The sequence below is a fragment of the Schistocerca serialis genome, chromosome 7 (genome assembly GCF_023864345.2).
Source record: "Schistocerca serialis cubense isolate TAMUIC-IGC-003099 chromosome 7, iqSchSeri2.2, whole genome shotgun sequence".
NCBI lineage: Eukaryota > Metazoa > Arthropoda > Insecta > Orthoptera > Acrididae > Schistocerca > Schistocerca serialis.
In genome coordinates this window covers 42960286-42987063 of record NC_064644.1, presented here as the reverse complement: position 1 = coordinate 42987063, position 26778 = coordinate 42960286, and the positions used below count along the sequence as shown (strand labels likewise).

The 26778-nt window shown below is 43.0% G+C and overlaps 1 protein-coding gene across 2 annotated transcripts in view; it reads left to right on the top strand.

Annotated features, from left to right (window-relative positions):
* Nucleotides 1-26501, top strand: part of LOC126412338 (45 kDa calcium-binding protein) — a 182348-nt gene extending 155847 nt beyond the window's left edge. For both annotated transcript variants that reach the window (XM_050081880.1, XM_050081881.1), the window contains one exon: nt 25930-26501. In XM_050081880.1, coding sequence (XP_049937837.1) covers nt 25930-26106 — 177 coding nt within the window. In that variant the 3' untranslated portion in view covers nt 26107-26501. The remainder of the gene's footprint in view (nt 1-25929) is intronic.
* Nucleotides 26502-26778: the final 277 nt, after the last annotated feature.

Here is a 26778-nt window from a genome sequence, read left to right as displayed (position 1 = left end):
GCAGTCCATACGCGCCGCCAGCAGTCCCGGCATGTTTCGCACTGCGCGGACCTGGCTCCCCTTGAGTCCGTAACTGAACTGCTGACTGACACGACCTGGAAGAACCACGACGTCGCCCCAAAGATAGGGCCACAGTTACCACATATTGATAACCGCCGTTGTTGCCACCAGTGGACAGGCAACGCTTGCGAAACTAAGCGGTGCCATTCAACATGAAAAGAAGATGAACAATCGCAACCATGTCGACTGAAAGATAAGGTCTGGATCCAACAGAGGACAGAAACCTTCAAACAGCACCAACGCGAGCCGCAGCATGGCTCAACCTCCTCCTCTCAAGGAAAAACCTGGGTTAGGAGACCCAACTAGCAGGCTAACCAAACTTAATTTGATTAAGGTGGACCCGGTATTGCATACTGGTGCGGTTGTCCTTATCCAGGAGACTAACTGGGCCTAAAATCCACATAATCATACACGGACCCAGAAAATGGGGAGTAAACTTACCAAGGTTGCCAACACGCACCTTTCTGCTTTCCCTTCTTTCCTTGGAACTGGGTTTCCATCCTAGTTCTTGATATTCATGCAAGTAGTTCTCTTTTCTCCAAAGGTCTCTTTAATTTTCCTGTAGGCAGTATCTATCTTAACCCTAGTGAGATAAGCCTCTATATCCTTACATTTGTCCTCTAGCCATCCCTGCTTAGCCATTTTGCACTTCCTGTTGATCTCATATTTGAGACGTTTGTATTCCTTTTTGCCTGCTTCATTTACTGCATTTTTATATTTTCTCCTTTCATCAATTAAATTCAATATTTCTTCTGTTACTCAAGGATTTCTACTACCCCTCGTCTTTTGATCCTCTGGTGCCTTCACTACTTCATCTCTCAAAGTTACGCATTTTTCTTCTACTGTATTTCTTTCCCCCATTCCTGTCAATTATTCCCTTATGCTCTCCCTGAAACTCTGTACAACCTCTGGTGTAGTCAGTTTATCCAGGTCCCATCTCCTTAAATTCCCACCTTTTTGCAGTTTCTTCAGTTTTAATCTACAGTTCATAACCAATAGATTGTGGTCAGAGTCCACATCTGCCCCTGGAAATGTCTTACAATTTAAAACCTGGTTCCTAAATCTATGTCTTACCATTATATAATCTATCTGAAACCTGTCAGTATCTCCAGGCTTCTTCCATGTATACAACCTTCTTTCATGATTCTTAAACCAAGTGTTAGCCAAGATTAAGTTGTGCTGTGTGCAAAATTCTACCAGGCGGCTTCCTCTTTCATTTCTTATTCCCAATCCATATTCACCTACTACGTTTCCTTCTATCCCTTTTGCTACTGCTGAATTCCAGTCACCCATGAGTATTAAATTCTCGTCTCCCTTCACTATCTGAATAATTTCTTTTATTTCATCATACATATCTTCAATTTCTTCGTCATCTGCAGAGCTAGTAGGCATATAAACTTGTAGTACTGTAGTAGGCGTGGGCTTCGTGTCTATGTATTTATAACCCTTTATTCGCCTGACCACAAGTCTTGTTCTTCCTGCCACCGAACTTCACTAATTCCCACTATATCTAACTTTAACCTATCCATTTCCCTTTTTAAATTTTCTAACCTACCTGCCCGATTAAGGGATCTGACATCCACGCTCCGATCCGTAGAATGCCAGTTTTCTTTATCCTGATAACGACATCCTCTGGAGTAGTCCCCGCCCGGATATCCGAATGGGGGACTATTTTACTTCCGGAATATTTTACCCAAGAGGACACCACCATCATTTAACCGTACAGTAAATCTGAATGCCCTCGGGAAAAATTACGGTTGTAGTTTCCCCTTGCTTTCAGCCGTTCGCTGTACCAGCACAGCAAGGCCGTTTTGGTTAGTGTTACAAGGCCAGATCAGTCAATCATCCAGACTGTTGCCCCTGCAACTACTGAAAAGGCTGCTGCCCATCTTCAAGAACCACACGTTTGTCTGGCCTCTCAACAGATACCCTTCCGTTGTGGTTGCACCTACGGTACAGCTATCTGTATCACTGAGGCACGAAAGCCTCCCCACCAACGGCAAGGTCCATGGTTCATGGGGGGGACTCTTCTGACATAGCTCTGGATACCAAGGTATTCAGTTCGCTTCTAGTTAAAGGATGCAATAGAGACAAAATTACCTGATGCGAAACATCAAATGCATCAGCGTGTTGCTCAAGGCGAACCAACAGCCATAACAACCTTGCAGTTTGCTCGGGTCGGTCTATAGCTAATTCTGTGACATCTCTAAACAGATGCACCATGGGGTTAGGCAATTTAGCAAATGCCATGACTACCCCCTCAGAGGACATAAGGGCGTTATTCCCAGGTTCGCTAGTGCACTGCCCAGAAGGTAACATATCCTGCTCCGCGGTCCTCTTCCCATCAAGCTCAAAACATGTGACCTTAAACTACAATTCGTTAACCAAGGACCCCAATTCGGCGCTTGATTACTTATCGCGATCCTCTAATTTAAATGCCCTTAAGTTAGATATCCGGTTGACTAAATGAATCACCTGTGCCCCCACCCTGACTAACTGACTGCCACTAGGTCGAGTGCCCTCTAAAAAGCCGATATTGTCCTCAAGACTCCTAACAGCTTTAAACAAAAACTCAATGTCTGTCCTTGTCTCACCCACAACATCCGGTGTGATGTCAACCGGCTGAAGAACGGTAGCACACAAGTGGGCTGCTAAGTCCGGAACACTACCCTCAATAGGCTGGCGTCTTATCACCAGTTCATAAATGAGGTGGTCCTTCCTCAGTAGGCCGATCCCGGGGCACTGCCTGACCTCCATTACAGAGTTGATCACCTAAAACAGAACAAAACACCAAAGGCAGAAATCGTACAACAGTAACCAGTTGTAACCTGGGAGTCAAGGAAGGCAGGATTCGGTTACGATTGTGGACGGGGCCGTAATCATTTAGTTTTGGTTCCATTTTGCAATTAAACACATTTATTTTAAAACAGTGATTCCAGACACAGCAATAAATAAAGATATCACATGTTATTAATGAAGAAATGAACAACTGTGCTTTCAGTACATTTCAATTTATCAAATGAGCATAAAATACAGACACAGCAAATAATGTTTTAAAAACAAGCCAATGTGATCCCAATTAGAATTTTAAAGCAAGTAACCACAGTCATGGCTGAAGGCCTTTAACACCAAGAACGGCAATTATAAAAATAAAAATAAAAATTTAACAAACATACTGTAAAACAGCAATTCAATAGCAAGGTTAATTTAAAAAGACAGGCAACTGATCACCAAACGGGTGAGACAAAACGATGGTAAACTTGGTAGCACAACCATTTAAACATGCTGTAGGGCCAAGAATGGCAATTATATAAAAATTATATATAAAAAACAAAGATGAGGTGACTTACCGAACAAAAGCGCTGGCAGGTCGATAGACACACAAACAAACACAAACATACACACAAAATTCAAGCTTTCGCAACAAACTGTTGCCTCATCAGGAAAGAGGGAAGGAGAGGGGAAGACGAAAGGAAGTGGGTTTTAAGGGAGAGGGTAAGGAGTCATTCCAATCCCGGGAGCGGAAAGACTTACCTTAGGGGGAAAAAAGGACAGGTATACACTCGCACACACGCACATATCCATCCACACATACAGACACAAGCAGACATATTTAAAGATTGACTCCTTACCCTCTCCCTTAAAACCCACTTCCTTTCGTCTTCCCCTCTCCTTCCCTCTTTCCTGATGAGGCAACAGTTTGTTGCGAAAGCTTGAATTTTGTGTGTATGTTTGTGTTTGTTTGTGTGTCTATCGACCTGCCAGCGCTTTTGTTCGGTAAGTCACCTCATCTTTGTTTTTTATATATAATTTTTCCCACGTGGAATGTTTCCTTCCATTATATTGATATCAATTATATAAAAAATTAGAAAAAACATACAGTAAAACAGTAAATACAACAGTAAAGGTTATTTAAAAGGACAAGCAACTGATCTCCAAACAGGTGAGACAAAATGATGGTAAACTTGGTAGCACAATCATTTAAACCTGCTGTAATGCTAAGAATGGCAATTATATTAAAACATTTAGAAACATACAATAAAACAGCAAATACAATAATAAAACACAAGGGCCAGTCACAGACGGTGCACCAGGAATCGACCTTTGAGTAGGTCCGGCAAGAAAACACTTCCGCGAGCGATGAGATACGCAGCCGAGAGCTGCATTCACTTCACAGCATGGTAACTCAGACTAGTGGCAGTCTAGTGAATGACTAATGATAATCTTGCTGAGGCTACCTGGTGTCCAATAAATCAAATGCAAAGATGTAAAAATACACGAAAGCCGGAAACGGCGGTCAGGACTCTGCCCGCAGAATACTGTGCTTAGAGCGCTCAGAATGAGAAAGAATCACTACCACCAGAGTAGAAGAATCGCCAACCAACCTACAATCAAGAAAGCTGTCAAAACTACACTCCTCACTGGACAGCAGCGGCAAGGCGAGGAAACGTACACTGCTGTTACATACACTAACCCCCAGGGTAGTTAACTGGGGCGTTAGTGGCCACGAGGCACGAAAAATACCACTGGTTGTACTTGACAAATAGGAACAAATTGAACACAATAATTAGTAATTAGAAGACCAGGAAAGCTAATCAGATCCACCTTCCCCAAGCACTACACTCGCTGCTCTTCGCCTCGGCAACACTATGAGCAGCAACACGAACCCAAGTCACTGGAGAATCGCAAGATCTCACAATGGTGGAGGTTTCTGTACTTAAATCCAAATGCACTCAACTTAAAACTTGTAGGATCTGGTTTATGATGAGGTCGTGCATGCTCGTGACCACAGGCCTTCAATCTGGCAGTCCATGCACACCGCCAGCAGTCCTGGAGTGTTCTCGCACTGTGCAGATCTGGCTCCTCCTGAGTCCGCAACTGAACTGCCTACTGACATGACCCAGAATAACCACAATGTCGCCCCAAAGATAGGGCCACAGGTACTACATATTGATAACCGCCGTTGTTGCCACCAACACGAGGAGAAGACAAACAACTGCAACCATGTCGACTAAATGATATGGTCTGGTCTCCAACAGAGGACAGAAATGTACAAACAGCACCAACGCGTGCTGCAGCATGGCTCACAAATTCTCTTTGTGTTCCTGCACTGTGACCCCTTATGCCTTTATGGGACCTTTTTCCATTGTAGCTCCTTTTTCCATTGTGGCCCCCTCTTCCATTGTGGCCCCTGTCATCATAGTGTCATCCATATAATTTATGCAGCCTGGAACATCGAGCAGCAATTGCTAAAGGAACTTTTGAAAGATAGCTAGGGCACTGGGCACCCCAAAAACTAAGACTTTGAACTGATGTAATCCATGCGGTTTGTTGACAATGAGGTCTTTCCGTTATTTAGTTATTTGTTGTGCAGAGTAGTTGTAAATGAGCTTTGGAAAGATTGATATTCAAAAAATACTAGGCTGCCATGAGTGCAGAGAAAAGCTTGTCTGGTTTCGGATTGGGTATGTATCGATCCCTGGCTGGGAATTGACTGTAACCTTAAAATCTCCTCATAGGTGCAGTTTTCCTGAATTCAGAGGTGTCACCCAGTCACTTGCAGACATGGATTCAATGAAACTCAAGGCTGTCAATCTATCTGGTTCATTCCTGATGGCATGCTGCTTTATTCCTGATGCTATGCTGCAGTGCAAGGGATGTGGACCATGCAGAGAAGAAGCGAGGGAACACCTGTTGTTCCTTTAATATAATGTGTTCTATAAAGTTTATTGCTTTGCCTAGACACACAGAGAAAATGTCAGAAAACCCCTTACTGAGGGTTTTCAGTTCCTAAAATGGTATTTGCTCTGAGATCCAGGTGGCACAAATCATTGATGACAAATCTGAAAGCTAAAAAAAACTTCAAGGCTGAATAGATTCTCTCCATCTGTGTGAACCACAAGAAAGGGGAGGTGCAGTACAACATGTTTCTATGTCACTGTGATTGTAATCTGTACCCTGAGAGGAATGTTTTGTTTTTTATATGTCACCAGGTGATGATCTGAGGAATGAAGGTATGGTGCTCTGAGCTGGAGATATGTTTGAGTGTTTAATGGGGATGCAGAGGCACCAGTGTCAACATTTAGCTGAAATTCTTTATTACGAAAAGTGAGTGTTACGAGCAGTTTCTTAGATGACACCACCCTGGAGTGAGACTCTGCTGAAACCACATTAATGTCCGCTAGTTTCTGTCGAGGTGAATGTTTTTTGTCCAGTGTGTAGCAGACAGTCGCAGGATGTCCTTCCTTCTGGCATACAGTGCACAGTTATCATCTGTCAAGGCATCCTTCTGTGACGTGTTCAAAACAGTTCAAGCACAATGGACATGAGTGCCAGTTGTGGGCCAAGACTTGTTTCTTTGCTTACAAGGAAGAGCTGAAATGCAGTGGTGTTTGTGCTCTACTGTTGCCACATTTGCTGTATTGGAAAATTTAGATCCCTCTCCTGGGTCTGACATGATGGCTGCCACCTCACCCCAGAATTCTGATTGCGGACCTGTGGCCTGGGAACTTTGAAAGCTTAGGCGCATTTTAAAACATCCTCCAAAGCAGGTTCCTCAAATTGTAGAGCTTTCTGACACACCACGTTACCTGGAGCCACCCGAAATATCATATCTCTAATCATCTCCTCAGCATATGATTCCTTATTTACAGGAGTCCCAAAACAGCATTTTCTACTGAGTCCCTGCGGTTCAGCCACTTGTTTGCAGTATGATTGATTAGGCTGTTTACGACACTGGTAAAATTCCATACTGGGTGCAATAACGTGTTAAGTGTCAGTGAAGGTAGGTAGTTAACAAAGGACACATTTTGTCAGAGGTCCGGTGTACTGATTCTATGATAGGGGCCAGTTTGCACAAAAGTGAGATCCATGACAGGAAAAATGATTTGGCAACAGCTGGATCCGTTATCTGGAATTCAGAAAAGTGCTGTTGGAGTTGCTTCTCATATTCCTCTCTCTTTTATGCCATCGTGCCATAAGGCAGGAATGGTAGCACATTCACATCCATATGCCAGAAGAATAATGTGGACAACAAGGCATCCTGACATTTATGCTTCTCTAAGTGTTGCTGCAGAACCTGGTGCAGTACGACACCCATCGGCAGACCTGGTGATGGAGCTCATTGTGCAGGTTCCGTGGTTATGCAGTGAACATGAAAAATGTCCACAATTGTCACCAGTTATGTTGTAACTCACAACATAAGAAAACCACTAGGCAACACCTCCAGAACATGTATATTTAATGATCTCACAGAACAAGTTAACAATGGATACGATGCTTGGTATGCAACATGGTGAGACAGGTACAGTACAGTTTTAGATAAAGTAGTAAATGGCACGATGAGTAAGAATAGACTGGGCAGCGATTGCGTATGTAGACAGCATGTGGTAGGTGGCACTGGGGGGTGCCTGCAGAGCCTCTGTGCATGGTAGCTCAGCTGCCTTGTGGCTATGCTTCTAGATAGTGGATGTGGGCTGGTTGTCACGCCATATGCACCTGCTGTGCAATGATGGCAAGTGTCGGAGACATTGGCCGGTGCCTGACTTCTAGGTGGTAGCCCAGTAGGTTACCACTACTCTGCATTCCTGGATACTCGTGGAGTTGTGTATTATGCTGTAACGGTCTTCTCCAAGTTGCCTACAGACAAAAGATAACATACTGGGAATCCCTGCAAATTCAGAAGAAAATTAAAATAAATAAACTAGACAGAAACCTGTACTGAATACAGAAAGCAGAAGAAGTAAAATAGCTACCCATTGTTGAGGGGAAGTTTTGAGCAGTCAGAATGCCCAGCCCACCAAGAGCAAGTGAAACATGATATGTCAGCTTTTGAACTCATGTCCTTCTTGAAAGTTTGTACAAGTATCCAGGAACGCAGTGTCAGGAGTTGTTACTATTACAAGAGGTGGAATGAGTACTATGGGCAAAGGAAATAATTCCAAGACTAATGAGGAACAATGGGCAACAAAGGGGAGAGTTTTTCTCTCTTTTATTAATGAGATAACTAATGACATCAAAAAAGTTTTGTCCAAGCTTGAGGTTCAAACAATTTTTAAGTCCATCTAGAAAATAAATGAATTCCGTAGAACTGTAAAAGATGTATGTCATCCACTATCAACAGTTTGTGTGTATAAAATTTTGTGCGGTATTGACCTAGTATGAGTATGTGTCGGAAAGTGATGATTACAAATCTTTTATGTTAAAACTCAAGTTTTTAAATAAAACAGACATTATTAACATTCTACATCATTATTCTTTATCCTTACATTGAGAGACCAGTTTGTTGATATTGTCACTGTAGAATGTTTGACTTCGTTGACAGAGCCACAACTTCACCTTTGCTTGCACTGCTTCGTCATTATCTTTGTGAAGACCTCAAAGGTGTTCTTTAAGTTTTGGAAAAAGATGAAAATTGGATGGCACCTGTATGGAGGATGATCGATGACAGTGAACCCAAAGCGTCAGATAGTTGCAGGTGTCACAGAGCTCTTGTGTGGCCTGGCATTTTCATACTGAAGGGGAAGGTCCCCCATGTGTGGATGAACTCTTTGAACTTGAAATTTGATTACAGCAAGCTGTTTCTTATGCACCGACATAGTTACATTATACGCTGCCATGTTAACATGCTACAGTTTGGAGCCCTCTAGTGGCAGTAGGCTGTGAATATGTAGACATGAATAATAAAGATGCAAAGTGTTAATAACATTTGTTTTATTTAAAAAGCTTCAAGAGTTTTCGTATAAAAAATTTGGAAGCATAACTTTTCAGCAGGCCGCTGTATATCCCGGAACTTCAAAAGGAGTACTGACTCTTGGTTAGCTAAACATAGTTGGGACATTTTGAAATTCATTCACAATTTCAGGATCTTTCTGACTTTAGCTGCATTAAGTATGGAGATATTAAGTATGGGTGACACATGAAAATTTGTGCCACTATAAGTAATATCTTCATACCCAATGCAGATAATGTCAGAAATAACTCACAATTGCGAATAACTTTCGTAGATTTTGTACAGCTGCAATATCATCACCAATATCTGTTTCTTCAGGCAGTGTTAAAAATAATAGGGGCTGTCACCGTGGGCAAACTAATCAGTTGGCTGTAATGGAATATGCTTTCCACAGCCACCCAGCCCAGAAGTTTTGACAGAACTAAACACCAACTGTGAAAGCTTTCGTTATATTAGTAAATTGTTAGAACTTGGGAAATGCCATATTTTGACAAACAAAGGAGGTTGTCCTCTGCTATCTGCCTTCCTCTGTTCTGCCCTGAAAGTCTTCACAGATACTATATAGTGTGAGGATCTCCACCCTTGTGATCACTGGAAATCTGCCTATATGGATCCCCAGAATGGAAAACTGTTTACTGTGTGTGTATGTGTGTCTACTGCTGACAAAGGCCTTAATGACCAAAAGCTATAATTGTGTGAATATTTTTGTTGTGCCTATCGTGTCTCAGCATCTCTGCTATATGGTGAGTAGCAACTTTCCTTCTCTGGTATTGTCAGATTTCATCCTGGATTTTCCATTGTTCGAAACTGTTTACTTCACTGAATGACTCTATTTGAATTTCAAGATAGCTTATAGGAATAAGTAAATCACCTATACCCATTTTATCAAACGTCTGTTCTGAAGTATTCAAGAAATAATTGAACACAATCTCTTTGCTGGTGAATGGAGCAATGCTATTGCACAGTAAGACACAAATGTGTGACACAGTGACAGTTAAAGAATGCTTTCTGAGCGGAGAACCCACACAGGATTTGAAATAGTTAAGAATAAAACTTAGCTGATTATTTAAGAGCATAAAAGGAGATCATAGCATCAATTCTGAAGTTTATAAACAGTACCAGCTCATAAGTAAAGCATGAGATGATGCTGATAATTTTCATGTTGAACACATTTATTCAGATTATTTAGAGTCAGAAATGCTGTGGAAAATTACAAATTTTTATACTCAGGTTAATTTTATTAATAAGGAGGAGAAAATCTTGTGGGAAAATTTATGTTTTATTCTGATTCAAAGTCATGTACAGTATCAAAATTATTTACTGTTCATTAAAATTAATAGCTTTGTAACTTTGATAATATTTGCGAAATCTTCTCACATTATCAGCTGAGTCATCAGTTTGTGTTCTCACAGTGTTTCACCAAGTTTCCTGTTCACCATATTCTAGCGAAGTGTCAAATTCCTGCGCAGTTCATTACTTTATAGCCACTGGAACTCAGACTCCTACATCAAGGGCCCAGTGGGTGAGCCAACTGCATGCCTCTGGAAGAGACATAAGAGATATCACAGCCGGTAGTACTCCCCACCCCCTCCTGACTGGGTGGAGGGGTCTCCAGGTGTCAAAGCCTGATGCTGCTTGTCTGTTACATGTGCTGCCTCTGCTGCTGTCACATCAGAATGCTCCTGATGCACACTGCAGGGCAGGAAAAAAAAGGGGGGGGGGACTAGGAGACTATTACAAAGATGATGTCGATTTTGATCCGATGATGATGGCATATGCCACCTGGGGAATAGTATCTGTACTGGTAATGGTTTCAACATTGTTCGCCTACAGACAACATTGTGGCATAGCTACCAGAGCACCATCTGCATCTACCCTTTAACATTTTCGCTGCGGCTGACGCTTATAAGCGTCAAAACAAGCCATGAGCCAGTGCAGCTGACGCTTATAAGCATCCACGCTCACTGCCGGATTATTCAGTTTAGTTGCAGCGCCTAAGCTAGCATCAACCAACACCTGGACCTTCCAGAGTGAAAAGGAGCAGGAGAAGTGTTAAATTGACAGAGGAACAGTTACTTAGTGTACTAGATGACAGTGATTTTCTGTGTGGTGAGGACGAGGCATATCACGGAGATTGTCGTTTAGAGGCTGCAAAAGATTTGCAGAGTGATGATAGCATGGAAGCACAGCTTTGGAATCTGTTTCATGACAGTTCCGAATCTGACGATATGAATCACGACGATTGTGTGGAAATCGACGACGAAAAAGAGCCCGACCTGTCACACGGAGATAATCCAGGTGAGTCCTGGCATAAAGAACAACATAATATGCAGTATCACCCATTTACAAAGGAAGAAGTTCTGCAAATTCATCCTGCTGGCAATTCTCCTATGGATTTCTTCAGATTATTGGTAACAGATGAATTGTTGCAACTTCTAGGCGATGAAACGAACGATAATGCAGTCAACATATTGCTGAGCAAAAATACAAAAGAGGGATCTAGGATCTGTAAATGGAAACCTCTAAGTGTAGGCGTCATCATTGAGTCAGTATAGAACATGATCTTACAGATCTTACAAGGTCTTGACATCGGCCTGTAACTCTGGTGTCTTAGGAGCGTTGGCTCCGAGTGCCCGGAGCGAAAGTGTTAATAGGGAATGCTCACAGCCAGAAGGCTCAATGTGGTGCAAGTATATGAAGCAAGCTGGCAACCATGCCGTGGAGATGCACTCAGTGCTGCCTACAGCCAACTTAGCGAGTTTGAAAGGTGTCAAATTGTGGCCTTGTGAATGGCAGGATGGCACTTTTGGAGAATTACCACACAAGGTGGGTGTGCTGCATCTATTCCACAACAGTGCTGGTACCTGTGGTCACGTGAACATTCTGACACCTGTTAATGATGCTCTGGACATCCATACAGCACAGACACCCGCCAGGATCGTCGTATTGTAAGGGCAGCAGTAGAAGATCTTACAGCTACTACAGCACAGATAAGAGGGCTTGTGCATGAAGACGCGTCAGCACAAACTGTTTGCAAGCCGATTATTAGAAGTGGGACTATGTGTATGCACACCTTCAGTCCGTCTTCTACTCATGCCACAGCATTGATGTGCACAGCTTGTCTGGTCCCGTCACAGAATCACTTGGAAGATGGGATGGTGCTCTGTGGTCTTCAGTTATGAAAGCAGATTCTACCTGTAGGCTGGAGATGTTTGTTTGTGCATACGACATAGACCTGGTGAGCACTATCTTGTAGAGTGCATTTGTCCAAGACACACTGGCCTCGCCCCAGGCCTTTATTCTGGTGTGTGATAAGCTGCATCTCTTGTTTATCTTTGGTATTTCTAGAGGGTATTCTAACCAGCACTTGGTCCGTGCCGGAAATTGTTAGACCCTTTCTTTTTCCGTGCTTGCAACAGGAAGGTGATGCATTGTCCCAGCAGAATAATGCTCACCCACACAATGCCTGTGAAACTCAGCATGCTCTGCAAGACATAAAGTTACTTCATTGCCCAGTTCTATCACTGGACTTGTCTCCAATTGAGCATGTGTGGGATATGATGAGATGAGAAGTGACTTATGCAACTCGTCAACCAACAACTCTTACAGAACTACATGAACAGAGTGAGCAAGTGGCATAACTTATCCCAGGACACTATTCGCATTTGTACGATTGACAGGGCTCCAGGGTCAGTGCCTGCATTGCCGCCCCTGGAGGCTACATCATATACTAATATGGGTGCTTGGTTTCCTCTTCTGGATTGTCTTCTTTCTTCTTCTTATGTGGCTGAAGAGAGCAACTTACTTGAATCTCCAAGTAGCCTTTCTTGCAAAACATTTTGCACAGATTCTGTAACTTGGTGGGCAGACTTCCCTTAGCGTATATGGCTCGCGTTCTGTGTGCCAGGTGGTGAGCACATATGTGTTGCACTGCATAGTGGAGGCTGTTGGAGGTTAGATACAGATCCATGTACATGTTCATTCCATAGACATACTGTCCCACTATATGTCATCAGGTCCATGTACATCTTCTTTCCATAGACAGACTGTCCCACTGTGCCATTCATTTTCTTCCACCTTCATGGCGAACCTGACGCTGGATTCGGGTGTTCTATGGATATGTGGATGACAAATTATTGGTTTGGCCATGTGGTGAAGAAAACCTACAAGAATTCCTGTACTATCTTAACAACATACACAACAATGTCAGGTTCATCATGGAGATGGATGACATTTAGTACAGAAGAATCTTGACGACTACAGGGATTTTCCATCTACAGGAAGAAGACACCTAGGGACCTGTACCTAAACACCAATAGTTGCCACCACACAGTCCAATGTAAATCTGTGCTCACCATCCTGGTACACAGAGTATGAGCCATGCATGATAAGGAATATCTGCCTACAGATCTACATCACCTGTGCAAAACACTCCACAAGAATGGCTACTCAAAAATGCAGTAAGACACATTCTCCAGCCAAGTTAGAAGAAGGAGGAAAACAATCCAGAAGAAGAAACCAAGTTCCAGGCATTCCTTCTGTACGCACAGTTGCTGACAGCCAAGATAATAGAGAACCACCCCATAAAAACCATATTCCAATGATTAAAGTCAAGAATATACTTGAGTCAAAGACCAACTAAATGTAAGGACACCTCACCTGGTGTCTGTAGCTTCAGTTTCAAGTGTGGCAGACAGAACATCAGCCAAACTTGCTTCTTGCAGCAATGTCCAGAACATGTTAGGAGCATTCACCTCAACCAAACCGACAAGTCTGCAGTGGCAAAGCATAGCATCAACAAAAGACATATGTTTCTTTTTGAACAGACAAAGGTACTGTGTTGTGCAAGTGGGTTTGTAAGGAGGCAGTGGAAATAAGAGTGCCGTTTTAACACGTGGCATGCTCCACATGTAAAAACAATATATATGGAACAACACTTTCTTTAGTGAACTCTCTGTAGCATCCCGAACCAGTTTACTTAGATGGAGATAATGCTCTACAGTCATGAAGGAAGTTCTTGGACATGTGAAATATCATTTTCATTACCCATTGTATCACTTGTCTTTATAATAGAGTTTAATGTTTCTCATTCATGTCATCAAAACTGTGAAGCATTGTCTGTGAAGATACTATCTGGCTTAGTAGTATGTATGAAATAATCCTCTGTTAATTTTGTGATCATTATCCTACTGGTGACTCCCTTTAAAGGGTAGAACTTTGATGTATTTTGAGAAAACCTGTAAAACTACTAATACTTGTGAAAAGTTTACTTTTGTTTTCAGTAGGGGGCTGAAAGCGTCTACGGCTTCTGATGCTTCTGGTTTATCAGGTATCACATAACATATAAAGCCCTTTTATTGTGTAGGAGGGAATTTTGTTTTCTGACAAAGATCGCATGTTTTCAACACTGCACATGGCCTAGAAGCCATGTTATTAAAAAGTGTTTGTTCCTACAACTTCATTATACATTTCCTCTATCCAAAAGACACATAGCTGACATGAATATATTTAATCAATTTATCCACCACATATCTAGGTACACACAATTTCCAGTGATTGGAATTTGCATGCACCCTCTGATAAAACACATCCTGATGTTTACAATAATAAATGCATATACTCACTTCTAAGGGCTTGTTACATTTGTCTCTGATCGTCTTCGGGATCTCATCTGCATGCTGTTTGACTCTAATATTCCTCAGCAGCTTCTTGATGTCTTTCTTACCTGCTAAGACCTTTGTCTAGTTCTTACAGATTTCCTTCACCATTGCTTGGACTGTATTCACTTCTCCCACATTTTCAGGTAACCAAGAAAACACATCAGGAATAATATTATTTTTTTCTGGTATGTATTCAGTTTCTAAGTTGTATTGCTGAAGGGCAAGTGCCCAACTTGTCAGGTGATTGTGCGTCAGTTTACATTTCATTAAAAATGATAATGCTTTATGGCCAGTGCTCACAGCGATGTATCTTCCAAGCAAATAAATCTGAACTTATTCAAACCCCACATGACCACCAATGCTTCTCTTTCAGTAATGGTGTATTTTCTTTCTACGTAGTTAGTGCTTTGCTGGTGAATGCAATTTTACGGTCCTCATTTTGACTATTGACCTCATACCCTTGAAACAGATGGGATCTGAAGCCATGTTCATTACTTCTGAGTCTAGAAAAAATAGTTGTGCCAAATCTCAGTGGCTTAGAATTATGCAGATAACAAGTCTGAATGAATACCTTCAAAAGCCTTCTGCTGCTCCTCTCCCAAAGTCCATACTGCATCTTTCTACAGTAGGTTCAATAAAAGAGGTAACAGAAGGCTGTGTCCAGTGAAAAAGTGATGGTACAATCTGGCAAATCTCAGATATGCTATAAACTGTTTTATACACATCGGTACAGGATAGTTCTCAATTGTCTTCATCTCCTGTGGGTTGGGTTCAGTCCCTACTTGCATGATCATGTGCCCAAGAAGTCTTATTTGTTTCTTTCCAAACTCTGATTTCACCAAGTTTACAGTAAATCTAGCTCTCTTAAATGCACTGAGGACACTATCCAAGTTGCCAAGACATTCATGTTCCTCCCATGATGCTGGACAAATTATTTATTTATTTATCATCCACATATACAAGAATGGTCTTAAGTAGTTCTGGTCATATTACTTGATCAATACCGTATAAAGGTAGCAGAAGATACATTTAAACCAAATGGGGTCATCTTAAATTGATAGCTCCTACCTTCGTGTAGAAATGCAGTGTACTTTCAGCTCTCTAATTGCAATAAAAGTTGCCACTAACTGCTGGTGAGATCAAAATTGATTAAATATTTGACAGCATTAAATCACTGTAATAGCACTTTTAAATTTTCAGGTTGATCTCTTTTTCAGAAGAATTATCCTGTTGATTGCTCTGGCATCTAATATAATCCTGACAGTACCACTTTGCTTTGTTACTGCATGTATAGGACTACAGTACTCACTGTCTGATAGCTGGATGGTTCCCATAGCCAGCATACTCTGAATCTCTTTTGTCAACTGCAGGCTTCTTGGCTTGTTGAACAGACTGGCCAAAATGGCCGGATGTAGCAGTTATGTGTGTGTGTGAAGTGTGCTTGCTTATGTGAATGTGAGTGCATTTCTCTTTTTTCTGAAGAAAGCTTTGGCCGTAAGTTAATTTGTAACTGTCTTTTCATTGTGTCTGTCTGCAACTCAATGTGTTATCTTTGAGGTGAGTAGCAACCTGTCCATTTAATAATATTGCTGATATTCCAACCTGGATCCTCCACATGATTAGTAACTTCAGAAGTTTGTTGTTTAAGACCATCATAATTATCCATTTGCCTTGATGTATGTAAGCAGTTGACTTAGTCCCACCATTACTACTCCATGTTTAATTGTTGGTGTAGCTTCAATTACTGAGCTGGTGATCAGTTCCGTAAGGTCATTATTCTCACTATTTGAGTTACTCTTACTTAACAGAATTCCTGGTTTGTATTCAGAATCAACATTTATGGTTGGATTGTTCGGGCATATTGATATCTCATACACTCCTGATGGATTGTCACTGTTAGTATTCAGTGTCAAGTATGGCACATGGCCTCTTTCCAGCAAATCACACCTTTTATAAAAATTAAACACCACTACAGTGAAGTCATAGCCCAACATGAGCATCACCAGTTGTGAGGTTACACTAGAGTCATCTTATTGGTAATTACACCTCTCCTTTTTGTGATGAGTCAATTAATTAAAAATATTTAATTAACAGTGGACGAAGTTCAGAAAGTGCAACAGTTGATATGAAGCTATTGATTTATCAATTCATTAGTCAATAGCAATTATGGAATTAGAATAATAAAATCATGCCATAAGATTGTAACAACACAATGCTTTCAGAAATAATTCATTCCAGGATGGCAACCCATACGCTTGCGCTGATGTTAAATATGGCCGAACACACTTTACGGGACCACTTTAACAATGTCTCGTAACAATTCTGACTGACTTTGAAACACTACTACACTGTGTTGTGCATGCAAAAAACAAGCCACCAAACTTTGATTGTCATGACCAGAAAGCCTTAGCCATGCATTGTCACAACTCACAGAAGCTACATTTCATATCCTAACAATCAAAGTACATCAACTGTGATCTCACAATTGTGAAACACAGTTCATACATTGTGAGATTATGTGTAATTGATGCACAAGCTTGCGTACACTTATGTTCTCACACAAACACCACTCATAATGAAGTTAGTGAGAGCTTGTGAGAAATAATTTCTACATCATCAACAAGATGTACATACTAACACTATCAAAACAGACTGCCACATACACAATCTATAAAAGAGAAAATGAAGGATTTTTCAGTGAAAATATGAACTGTGTATGTTCTACAATATTTATGAATTCCAAGATAAATAAATATTGTATTTTCATTGATGAATTTACAATTTTTTTACTAATCAGCATCAGTAGAATCTATCCAAAAGAAAGGAAAGAGCTAGCAAATTAATGTCAATATATGAGACATAGTTGCAATGTTACTCAGCTCATGATATCTGGAGTGGGAGCATTCATGTTGTGCCCAGTCTTGTTATACTTTCTTTCCCTGCTACAAAATATCACATAGTAAATTCTCACATTGCATGACAGCGAAAAACAGCTCAGTTACAAAACACCAAAACTGGACGACCTGTCACACATAATGAGAATCTCTAGTGGAATGAAATTGGTGTCTTCCACAGACATAGCATTGATATACACAGCTATTAATTGATAGAGAAGAAGTATCAGAATGAAAATTTAGAAGTTCGCGAAAAGCAAGATGAGCTGGCTGGTACTTATTTTAAGGAAATGCAACTTCCATTACAGCTAACAGAAACACAAAAATAAATTATGACAGTATTCCTACTTTTTGGAACCATAGGTGCCCTCCTCAGGATGGATGATAGGAAATAATTGGGGGAAGTTGGAAGGAGCTATAGGTCACTCAGCTTTAAGAAGGACCCACATTTGCCTTACAGACAAGGTGACTTCCTTGTAACTGTGGCTCTAAATGACCTGCAATTCACTCCCTCCTCTTTCCACTCAACCCAACTGTTTCTGAAAGTAAGGAGTTGGCAGACTGTTGTTGTTTGGGGTTGGAGATTTTTTTTTTCTCCAGCTGCAATGCGACTTGTGCCTCCCCTGAATTCAGTTATGGGAACAGGATTGGTAATTGGGATATAGAAAACTTAATTCCCATATATGTCATAGCTCGTGTATATTTACACTTGACACTGTGTCCGTACAGAATGAAGTATAACAAAGAACTGACTAAAGTGAAGTTAAGATGGAGGCTCGACAGAGCACTTAGAGTTCACAGACATTAAGTTTCGTGGTCGATACAAACTATTGACGCCACACAGATCCCCCTTCCCCTTCCCCCTCCCCCCCTCACAGTACGGAGTACTACAGATGTCTAAGGGTGAGGGTGTGCGGACATCGACGTCAGTGGAAATTGTGCGTGTAGGCAGGTGCACAACAGGTACTTCCATCTTGAACGAAGTGGGTTATGCAGATGGAGTGGCGAGAGGCAGGTCCACTTCGTAGTCTGTCAGCCACCATGGCCGGATGAGATGGCGGCCAGCCTGGGAGTAAGCGGATTGGGCAGTCAACGGCATGGCGGAGGAATGTGTGGCCCTTAAGTGGATCGAGCCGTCCGTAGAAATGAAAGCATATAGAGATGATCAGTCACACTCACTTGGGAGTGTGAGGTTGTGTGCAATGTTGACGTGTAAGGAACTGTCCGAAGGCGGGACCTAGGTACCTGTCAAAAGAATGAGCACTCGGTCGTTGAATGTCACTATAGAAACGTCATTCACTCGGTGCAGGATAAACTGATAGTAGGTGTGTGTGTCTCCGATGTTGAAGGTGAGGGCGCGAAACCTGCGCAGGGTGAAAGAGGGGGCGAGGTCGGGAAACCAGTGAACGGTGGCGAACAGTCTTCAGCGGAAGAGGTGTGCGGGAGGTTGATGGGAGCACGTCTTCATTCTCAATCAAGGATGGATCATCTGCAGAGTCCGACTGCAGCGGTGTGAGACCATCAGGTCGACGAAAGCCGGCTTCAGGCGATGCAAAGAAACTGTCTGTGTGTGGTCTTTAATCATGATATCAAAAGTCATGTCCCCCTGCCGCAGGACCTTGTAGGGACCAAGATAAGGAGGTTGAACAGGCTGCCTAACTGCATCATCACGCAGCATGACATGGGAGCAGTCGGAGAGTGTGGTGGGAAAATAAGTCTCGAGCAGTGAGTAACTGATGGGTAGGTGCAAACGCGTTTGTTGAAAATGTGTGCACATCTGGCAAATGAAATCTGGCGAGGGGGGAAGATCCTCGCTAACCTGGGGAAGAATAAGTTCCCCCAGTAGGACTGGCTTCTTGCCAAAAACAAATTCGGATATAGTCCCCTGTAGGTCAGGTTTATAGGTCGAGCATAGACCAAGTAGCACCCACGGGAGAGCTTCCGACCAGAGACAATCATAGCATCAAAGGGCTGTCTTGAGGGTGCAGTGCTATCTCTCCACCAACCCATTGCTTTGTGGGTGATAGGTGGTAGTGTGTATTTATTTAATACCACAGATATTGCAGAGGATGATGAAAAGGGAGGAATCGAACTGTCGACCCTGATCGGTGATGATAGTGGTCAGGCAGGTGGTGATAGTGGTCAGGCACCCAAAACGAGTGATCCACGACCCAATGAAAGCCTTGGCTACCGACTCGGCAGTAATGTTAGAGAGAGGGACAGCCTCGACCGAGCGAGACAAATTGTCGATAGTTGATAAGATATATCTATGGCCCTCCGAAGGAGGAAGAGGCTCAATCGGATCAATATGTATGTGACGGAATCGTCCTGCGGGAATGTCAAACTTGCCCATAGGCGAGGAGGTGTGGCGGCTGATCTTGTTGCACTGACAAGCGATGCAGCTGCATGCCCAGGTTTGGCAGTCCCGTTTGATATTCTTCCAAACAAAACATTCTCACATGAGACGTGTGGTGGCTCGAATGCCTGGGTGGACTAGGTTATGCTGGGCGTCGAAAACCTGTCGGTGCAGCCTGGGTGGGGCCGGTTGAAGAATCACACCACACCTCATCGGAAATGCCAGGAAATTAAGCCATTGTGAAAACAAGTGACATTTGTGGGTCTCGAAGGAGAGCCTGAGAATCTTCATCAGAAGCTTGGAGGGAGGTCAGATCGGAAAGATCAACGATGCAGGAAAAAACACCAATCCACAAGAAGAAATCTGCAGCGATGTTATCAGCATCCTTGATGTAACGGACGTCCATTGTGAATTGAGATACCAGGTTAAAGTGGCGGTAACGTCGAGGGGGTGGGTCCTCAGATGGGTTGCAGATCAGATGGGTTGCAGACTGCATCTGCCAGTGGTTTGTGATCGGTTTGGACGAAAAATGAACGTCCCTCGACGTCGGGACTTAAATGTGTGATTGCCTTGTAAACAGCAAGGAGCTCTCTATTGAATGCAGAATATTTTCTCTGAGCCGTAGATAGTTTCTTGGAGAAGAAATGAAGGGGAGAAACCACGTCACACTTGCGTTGTTGCAACACTGCCCCCACCGCGATGTCGCTTGCATCCGTAGTGATGAATAACTCGGCCGAGGGGTCAAGATGGGCGAGTGTCACAGTATGAGCTACAGAAGTCTTCAGAGCCTTGAAGCCCTCTAGCATCGGAGCCGTCCAAGAGACGGATTTGATACCAGAAGTTTGTGTGCCTGATAGCCCATCCGTCAGGGGTGCCTGAACAGAGGCGGCAGATAGCGACAATAGTAATTGATGGTGCTGAGGAAATGGCCTAGCTCTTTGTAAGTAGCCAGGGGCGGCAGAGACGTGATAGCCTGCACATGAGATTTGGGAGGCTGTATTCCGTCAGTGGAGATGGTGTAACCTAGGAAGGAGACTGACGCCTGGCGCAACTGAAACTTGTCTTTGTTGACATCGACACCACTGGAGTTCAAGGTCTGGAGGACCATAGACAGAAGATTTTTCATGTTCCTCCGCTGAGCTGCTGAAAACGAGAATGTCGTCCAGATAAGCAAAGCAAAACTCAAACTGTCGCAAGATAGAGTCAATAAAACATTGCCACGTTTGTGCCGCATTCTTTAGGCTGAACGGCATGAAGTGGTATTGGAATAAACTGAGCGGCCTGATAATAGCCATCTTAGGAATGTCTTCCGCCACCACGGGAATCCGGTGGTAGGCGCGTTTACAGTCAATAACACTGAAAATTGTGGCGCCCAATAACATATGAGTGAAGTCATTGATATTCGGCACTGAGTAATTGTCCATGACAGTACGAGCATTTAAGCGTCTGTAATATCGCACATTCGAAAAGATCTGTCGTGTTTGGGGACGAGGTGGATTGGTGAAGACCAGTTGCTGTCTGAGGGTTGCAGAACACCTGCCGCCAAAAGTTCATTAATCTGCTGCCAGGCCATGTGCAACTTGATAGGATTGAGGCATTGGACCTTATGCCTAAGAGGAGGGCCGGGAGTGGTAACTATCTTGTTTCTTGTTCCATCAGTGAGGGAAGAAACTGAGAACTGCACATGAGATTGGTTAACGTCCTGGCGCCGAGTCTTCGGACGAGTAGGGTGCAATGAGGCATAGTCATTAGCGCAAGTGGGGAAAGGCAGCACAAAAGTCACACGTCTCTTACGGGAGCGCGGAGTGTGCTTGTGTGAAGAGGGTGGGTGTGTGTGCAGCGTCGAGCAAAGCGGAACGGGCGGCAACTGTCCGCTGTTAACCTTGCACTGGACAACTGGCACGCTCGAGAGCAGCACTGGCATCACACGTGGGGCCACAATGGCTGCTGGGTCATGTGGCCAGTGAGTGAGAGAGGAGGAATGTTTATCAATACGCACGGTGAGTGTGGTCACAACCCATGCGTGATTGTCACTAGCAGCACTGTTTGAAACACACGGCATTGGATGAGGCGAGCACGACGGGGGTGTAGGAATGTCACACGCAAGTAAATTTTGTTGACCAACCTGATGAGAGTTGTTAGGTGGCAGCGCCGTGGACTGCAGTTGCAGAAGCGAGGTGCGAGCCTCTACGAGCTCGCTGCAAGGGGATGCAATGCGTTTTTTCAGCTTCTCGTTGTCCTGGCGGAGTTGCGTCGCTGAGTCGTATTCTGACAGTAGGTCGGTAACGCAGGTCACAATGTTGCCCACGAGGGCGGAGCACTCACGTATGATATCGTATGTTGTGGTGGAAACAGAGCATTGGACATAGGTGCAGGTGTACGGTATGTGAGTGTTTGTAGGATGGTGGAGCACTGAACCGTGTACGACGTTCAGAGATAGTTTGTAATGAGACAAAAAATCCATACTGAGGATTGGGTTCATTGATGTTGACAATGTAGAATGTCCATGGAAAACATAGAGAAGGAGATAGAGTCACCATAACCTTTACTGAGCCTGAGGTAGGTAACGTCGTTGCGTTGACAGCTCGTAGAAGTGACTTCGTCTGTGAGGAAGCGGGTGGAGCCATTGAAGTAGGTATGATCGACACATCAGCACCAGTGTTAACCAGAAAAGCTAGACTTGATGCATTGTCAGTCACATAGAGACGACCACACATCCGGGCGGATAAGTGAACGGAGTGTAATGTATGAGGACGCCTGTTAAGTTCCCTGAAGGACTCGGCGTCTCTTAGTTCCTGTGGTCAGCATTTGGGTGTTGGCATGGCAACCTGCATTTCTTGGCGTCATCACCGAACACTTTGTGGTACCATCAGAAAAGGTGAGGAGGAGGTGGAGACTGCGGCTTGAACTCGTTGATTTGTTCCAGTAAATAGATCGGTACGTAAGGTGTATGGGCAATCCTGGAGTGCTCAGACAGTGGAGAGAGTGCGCCGACGCTGCCAGGAGAAGTAGACAAGGTGACGGCAGAGAGAGTCCTGCCTCTGCCAGTCGAAGATCGGTATGCGGGGGCGGCTGTGCCAAAGAACGGTGTGGAATGAACTGGCTGATGTTGCTGCAGCAGCGAATACAACTGGTCAGCGATGTGTAGACAGGAGCCGATGGACTTGAATGACTGTGGTAACAGATGGATCTGTAGATTGGTAGGTGGTTTGCCAGATCACACAGCCCATAGTGTAGCGTCAGGCATGGTATGCTCGTTCACGAGCACTCGAAGGTGGCACCAGAGTTGTGAGGGGGTGTGTTCCCCCAGGTGCTCCTCGTAGAGAATCTTGATTATTAACACTTGTGGTGAGCAGGCAAGTCATTCCATTATAGTCTTCTTTGCAAACTCGTATTTTGGTGCAGGTGGCGGTGAAAGGAGCAGGTCACAAATCAAATATGAATGGTCATGGAGGTGTGTGGCGAGGCAGAGAAAGTTTGAGTTGTCGTAAGACACATGATGTAACTCAAAGAGGCGGTCGATGAGTGCGAAACACGATGCCGGGTTGTCCTCGTATAAGGGTGGTAGCTTCGGCAGGCGGCCAGGGGGGGGGGGGGTGATGACGGCGGTTTCGGTGTCTCCTAGGCTAGCAGCTGGACTGAGGTTAAGTCAGAGTCCGACACGGTATGACCAGATTTAAACCATGCGAGCAAATCCGTAGTTGCGGCAGCTGGCATAGTTGACTGTCACAAAAATGTGGCACGGCAGGCATGGACAGTACCGTGGGAACAACACGCTTCCGGAATAGGGCGAGAGACCGGCGCGGCAGACAATGGCGGTGCTGTGGGAGCGGCAGGCAGTTGAGCGATCGGAAATGGGAGCCCCACAATTTTTGAGGGGGGGGTTGAGAACGCCACCTGCGTGGAAACTATCTGATGCATAACATGCCTGTAGTTCATGTTGTGGGACACTGAGGTTAAGTAAGGGGTCCATGTTACGCGAAACACTGAATTGTGCATGTAAATTAGACACAACTGGAACACCACGTGCATGGAACAGTTCCAGCATGGTTTGTAGTAATGGTGGCGTTGCACACGGCCTAACAGTAACCAATGTAGCATGCTGGTGGGTGGCTAAACACGTGGAGAATGGAGATCACTTTGTTCGTGAAACACTCGATTTGAAGAGACACAATTCAAAATATTGTTCAGTTCACATTTCACTGTCGGATGGGCATAATCAAGTGACGCGAAGCCCGAGTCCATTGTTCGCTCTAACGGCGTAGTTGTCAACCGCCGAAAACGAATGAGATTAGCACATGGCGTTGGTAAATGATGAATACGCTGTCGGTGAAGAAACGACGAAACTAAGTGAGCAGAGTTGTGCTTCCACATCTTCGAACAAGGCATGGTTTGGCGTGGTCATTGTGTACTGCATATAACCTGTTGCATAAACATTGGCGCAGAAGACTCAAAATACGAACGAACACTGGGGGTCACCACTGTGCGAACGGGATCGCTAATCAGGATATAGAAAACTTAATTCCCATATATGTCATAGTTCGAGTATATTTACACTTGACACTGCATCCGTACAGAATGAAGTACAACAAAGAACCGACTAAAGTGAAGTTAAGATGGAGGCTTGAGAGAGCACTTAGAGTTCACAGATATTAAGTTTCGTGGTCGATACAAACTATCGATGCCACACAGTAGTGGGCTCCCAAACTGAGATTTTGTGAACTTGTTCAACAGAGTAAGTTGCATGCATTAATAATAAATATGCAGATACAAAAGAGCTTAAATGAAATGTACCTACATTTTGTTGCTAGTGACTGTTTCAAATGGCTAGTGACTGTTTCAAATGTAGTAATGACATAAATGTATAAATATGGTTTTCATAACTTAGAATACTATTTTCTGTTCATTGCATGCTGCCACTGAAGATATCTGATGTGATTATAAAACATATTTGGGGAATAAAGACAACAAATTTCAGTTGTAAAAGATGAGTAGGTAATCAGACAAATCCACACAATTGTCGTATGAGCATTTTTACTGTAACTGTGGGAAATGTAATCACTGGAGGAGACTGGTCTTAAAATGTGTTCGGTTGCTCCACTTCATCTTATAAGTGTGTGTCATCACAATCCTGTTTGAATTATTCTCTATTCTCTTGCAGCATCAAAATAAAATAAAAATTTGTGCTTTTGACAGTAATATCAGTCTTCTTCATCAGGAATAACTTTCTGCCCTCATGTTGCCAAAGATTGTGTTTGTTATTGTCTGTGATGCTGTTGGTGCCATTGAAACACAAACAAGTCTCTGAATCTCTCTGCAGTCTCTCAACACTCCATGCAAGACTAAGAATATTTCCACTGTCCCAGTGAAAGTTGTTGTGCAACTTGATCTCAGTGGCCTCTTTGGTGACAGAATATCAAAAAGTTGATATGCGGGTCAAGATTTTTACTTCATCAAATATAATTTTATGAATATTTGTGAGGCTATCATTGAAAGACTGAATTATTGCTCTAATTTGACGTGACAACAATGACATGCTGGTGTGAGAAATGTTCCCAGATCCCTATCCTGTTCATGAGTAAAGCTATTGTCCTAACCCTTTGACTACCATTTCTTTCTCTTCCTTTTTTTTGGGGGAGGGGGGGGGAGGGGAGGGAGGGGGTAGTGAAATACATTATGTTTATTTTAAATAATGTCTTAATGTCTTAGAAGCAGAGAGAGAGAGAGAGAGAGAGAGAGAGAGAGAGAGAGTGTATGTGTCAGAAATAGACATTGACCGATGGCTAAAGCATCTTTTCAAGTTTGGAACTCACACTACAGGTGCTCAATACAGGCACTGTTTGTGACGCATCAAACATTAATGAACATGTGCAAATCATTGACAGGAATTGTCCAGGAAGGTGTGACATTAGCCCGGTTTGCAAATCTGTTCATTGGGTTGCCTATTTCCAGGCATGAACTAATTTGATGAGACAACACAGAGCAGAGGGTTAACAATGAAACTCAAAGACAGCGCAGTTTGCAGGTGCAGTATGTAACTATAAGAATTCTGCAAACTTTTAGCAAGGTTTTCCTTTACCAGTGGAAAATATATACATAGCAATATTAATGCAGCGATGTCCACTAGTTCCCTGATAGCGTATCGTGGACACGCACATCACAATGGGTAATAAAGAATTAACTTGAGTGGCATGGTTTTGAGTTGTGCTTAATATCTTTCACTTTCAGATGTACATGGACCCACGCAATCCACGGCACGCACGTCAGGAAGCTTCGCAGTTGCTTCAGCTTGCTGACACAGATGCAGATGGTGCTGTGAGTCTAATGGAAGTACTGGCTCATGCAGGACCCTTCCTCAACAGCAAGATGGTCGATACAGCTCGATCTTTCCATGATGAGTTCTAGATGAATAATGAAATGAGGAGACTGTACATTCAGAAATGTAAACTGTATTGATGTATTAAGTATGATGTCAAATTAACAAACTTTACTATGTTTGAATTATTTGTGTTTGGATTACTGCATGTGGACTGCACAAGCAACTGAAAAAACCTTAATGAACTGAAGTTTTGCATTCTTTTAATATCTTAAATCCCATTATAAGATTTTGGAACTGACAATTTATTAAAAGATCAGCTATTGTGTTCACCAGTAAGGGGGCTGAATTACCTGAATAACCATCATGCTGAAGTTGAGATGGAATTGAAATTAACTGTTTGTTGTATGTCGTTACAAGTATGGTTCCACACTTGTATCTGTAGCATCTTTTCATCACCCATTAAATATTCAGCAGAAAGCTATGCCTAGCATGTTCTCCTTCAGCATGTCACTTTTATGGGACATCAGCTTCAGATGTCCTTGTGAAGCATACATTGAGAAGGTTCATGTATTTATAACATGGAAAAAAGGTGCTGCATTAACAATTTTTTTCCTCAGTTACATATTCCTAAAAATTAAAACTAATTTTTGTATTTAATTGGAATGATTTAAATAACTATTTCATTATAAAATGTGCCCAATGATAGGTAAAGTATAGGTACAATCTGATTTCTCACCTTTTCTTGGCATTATTGATCA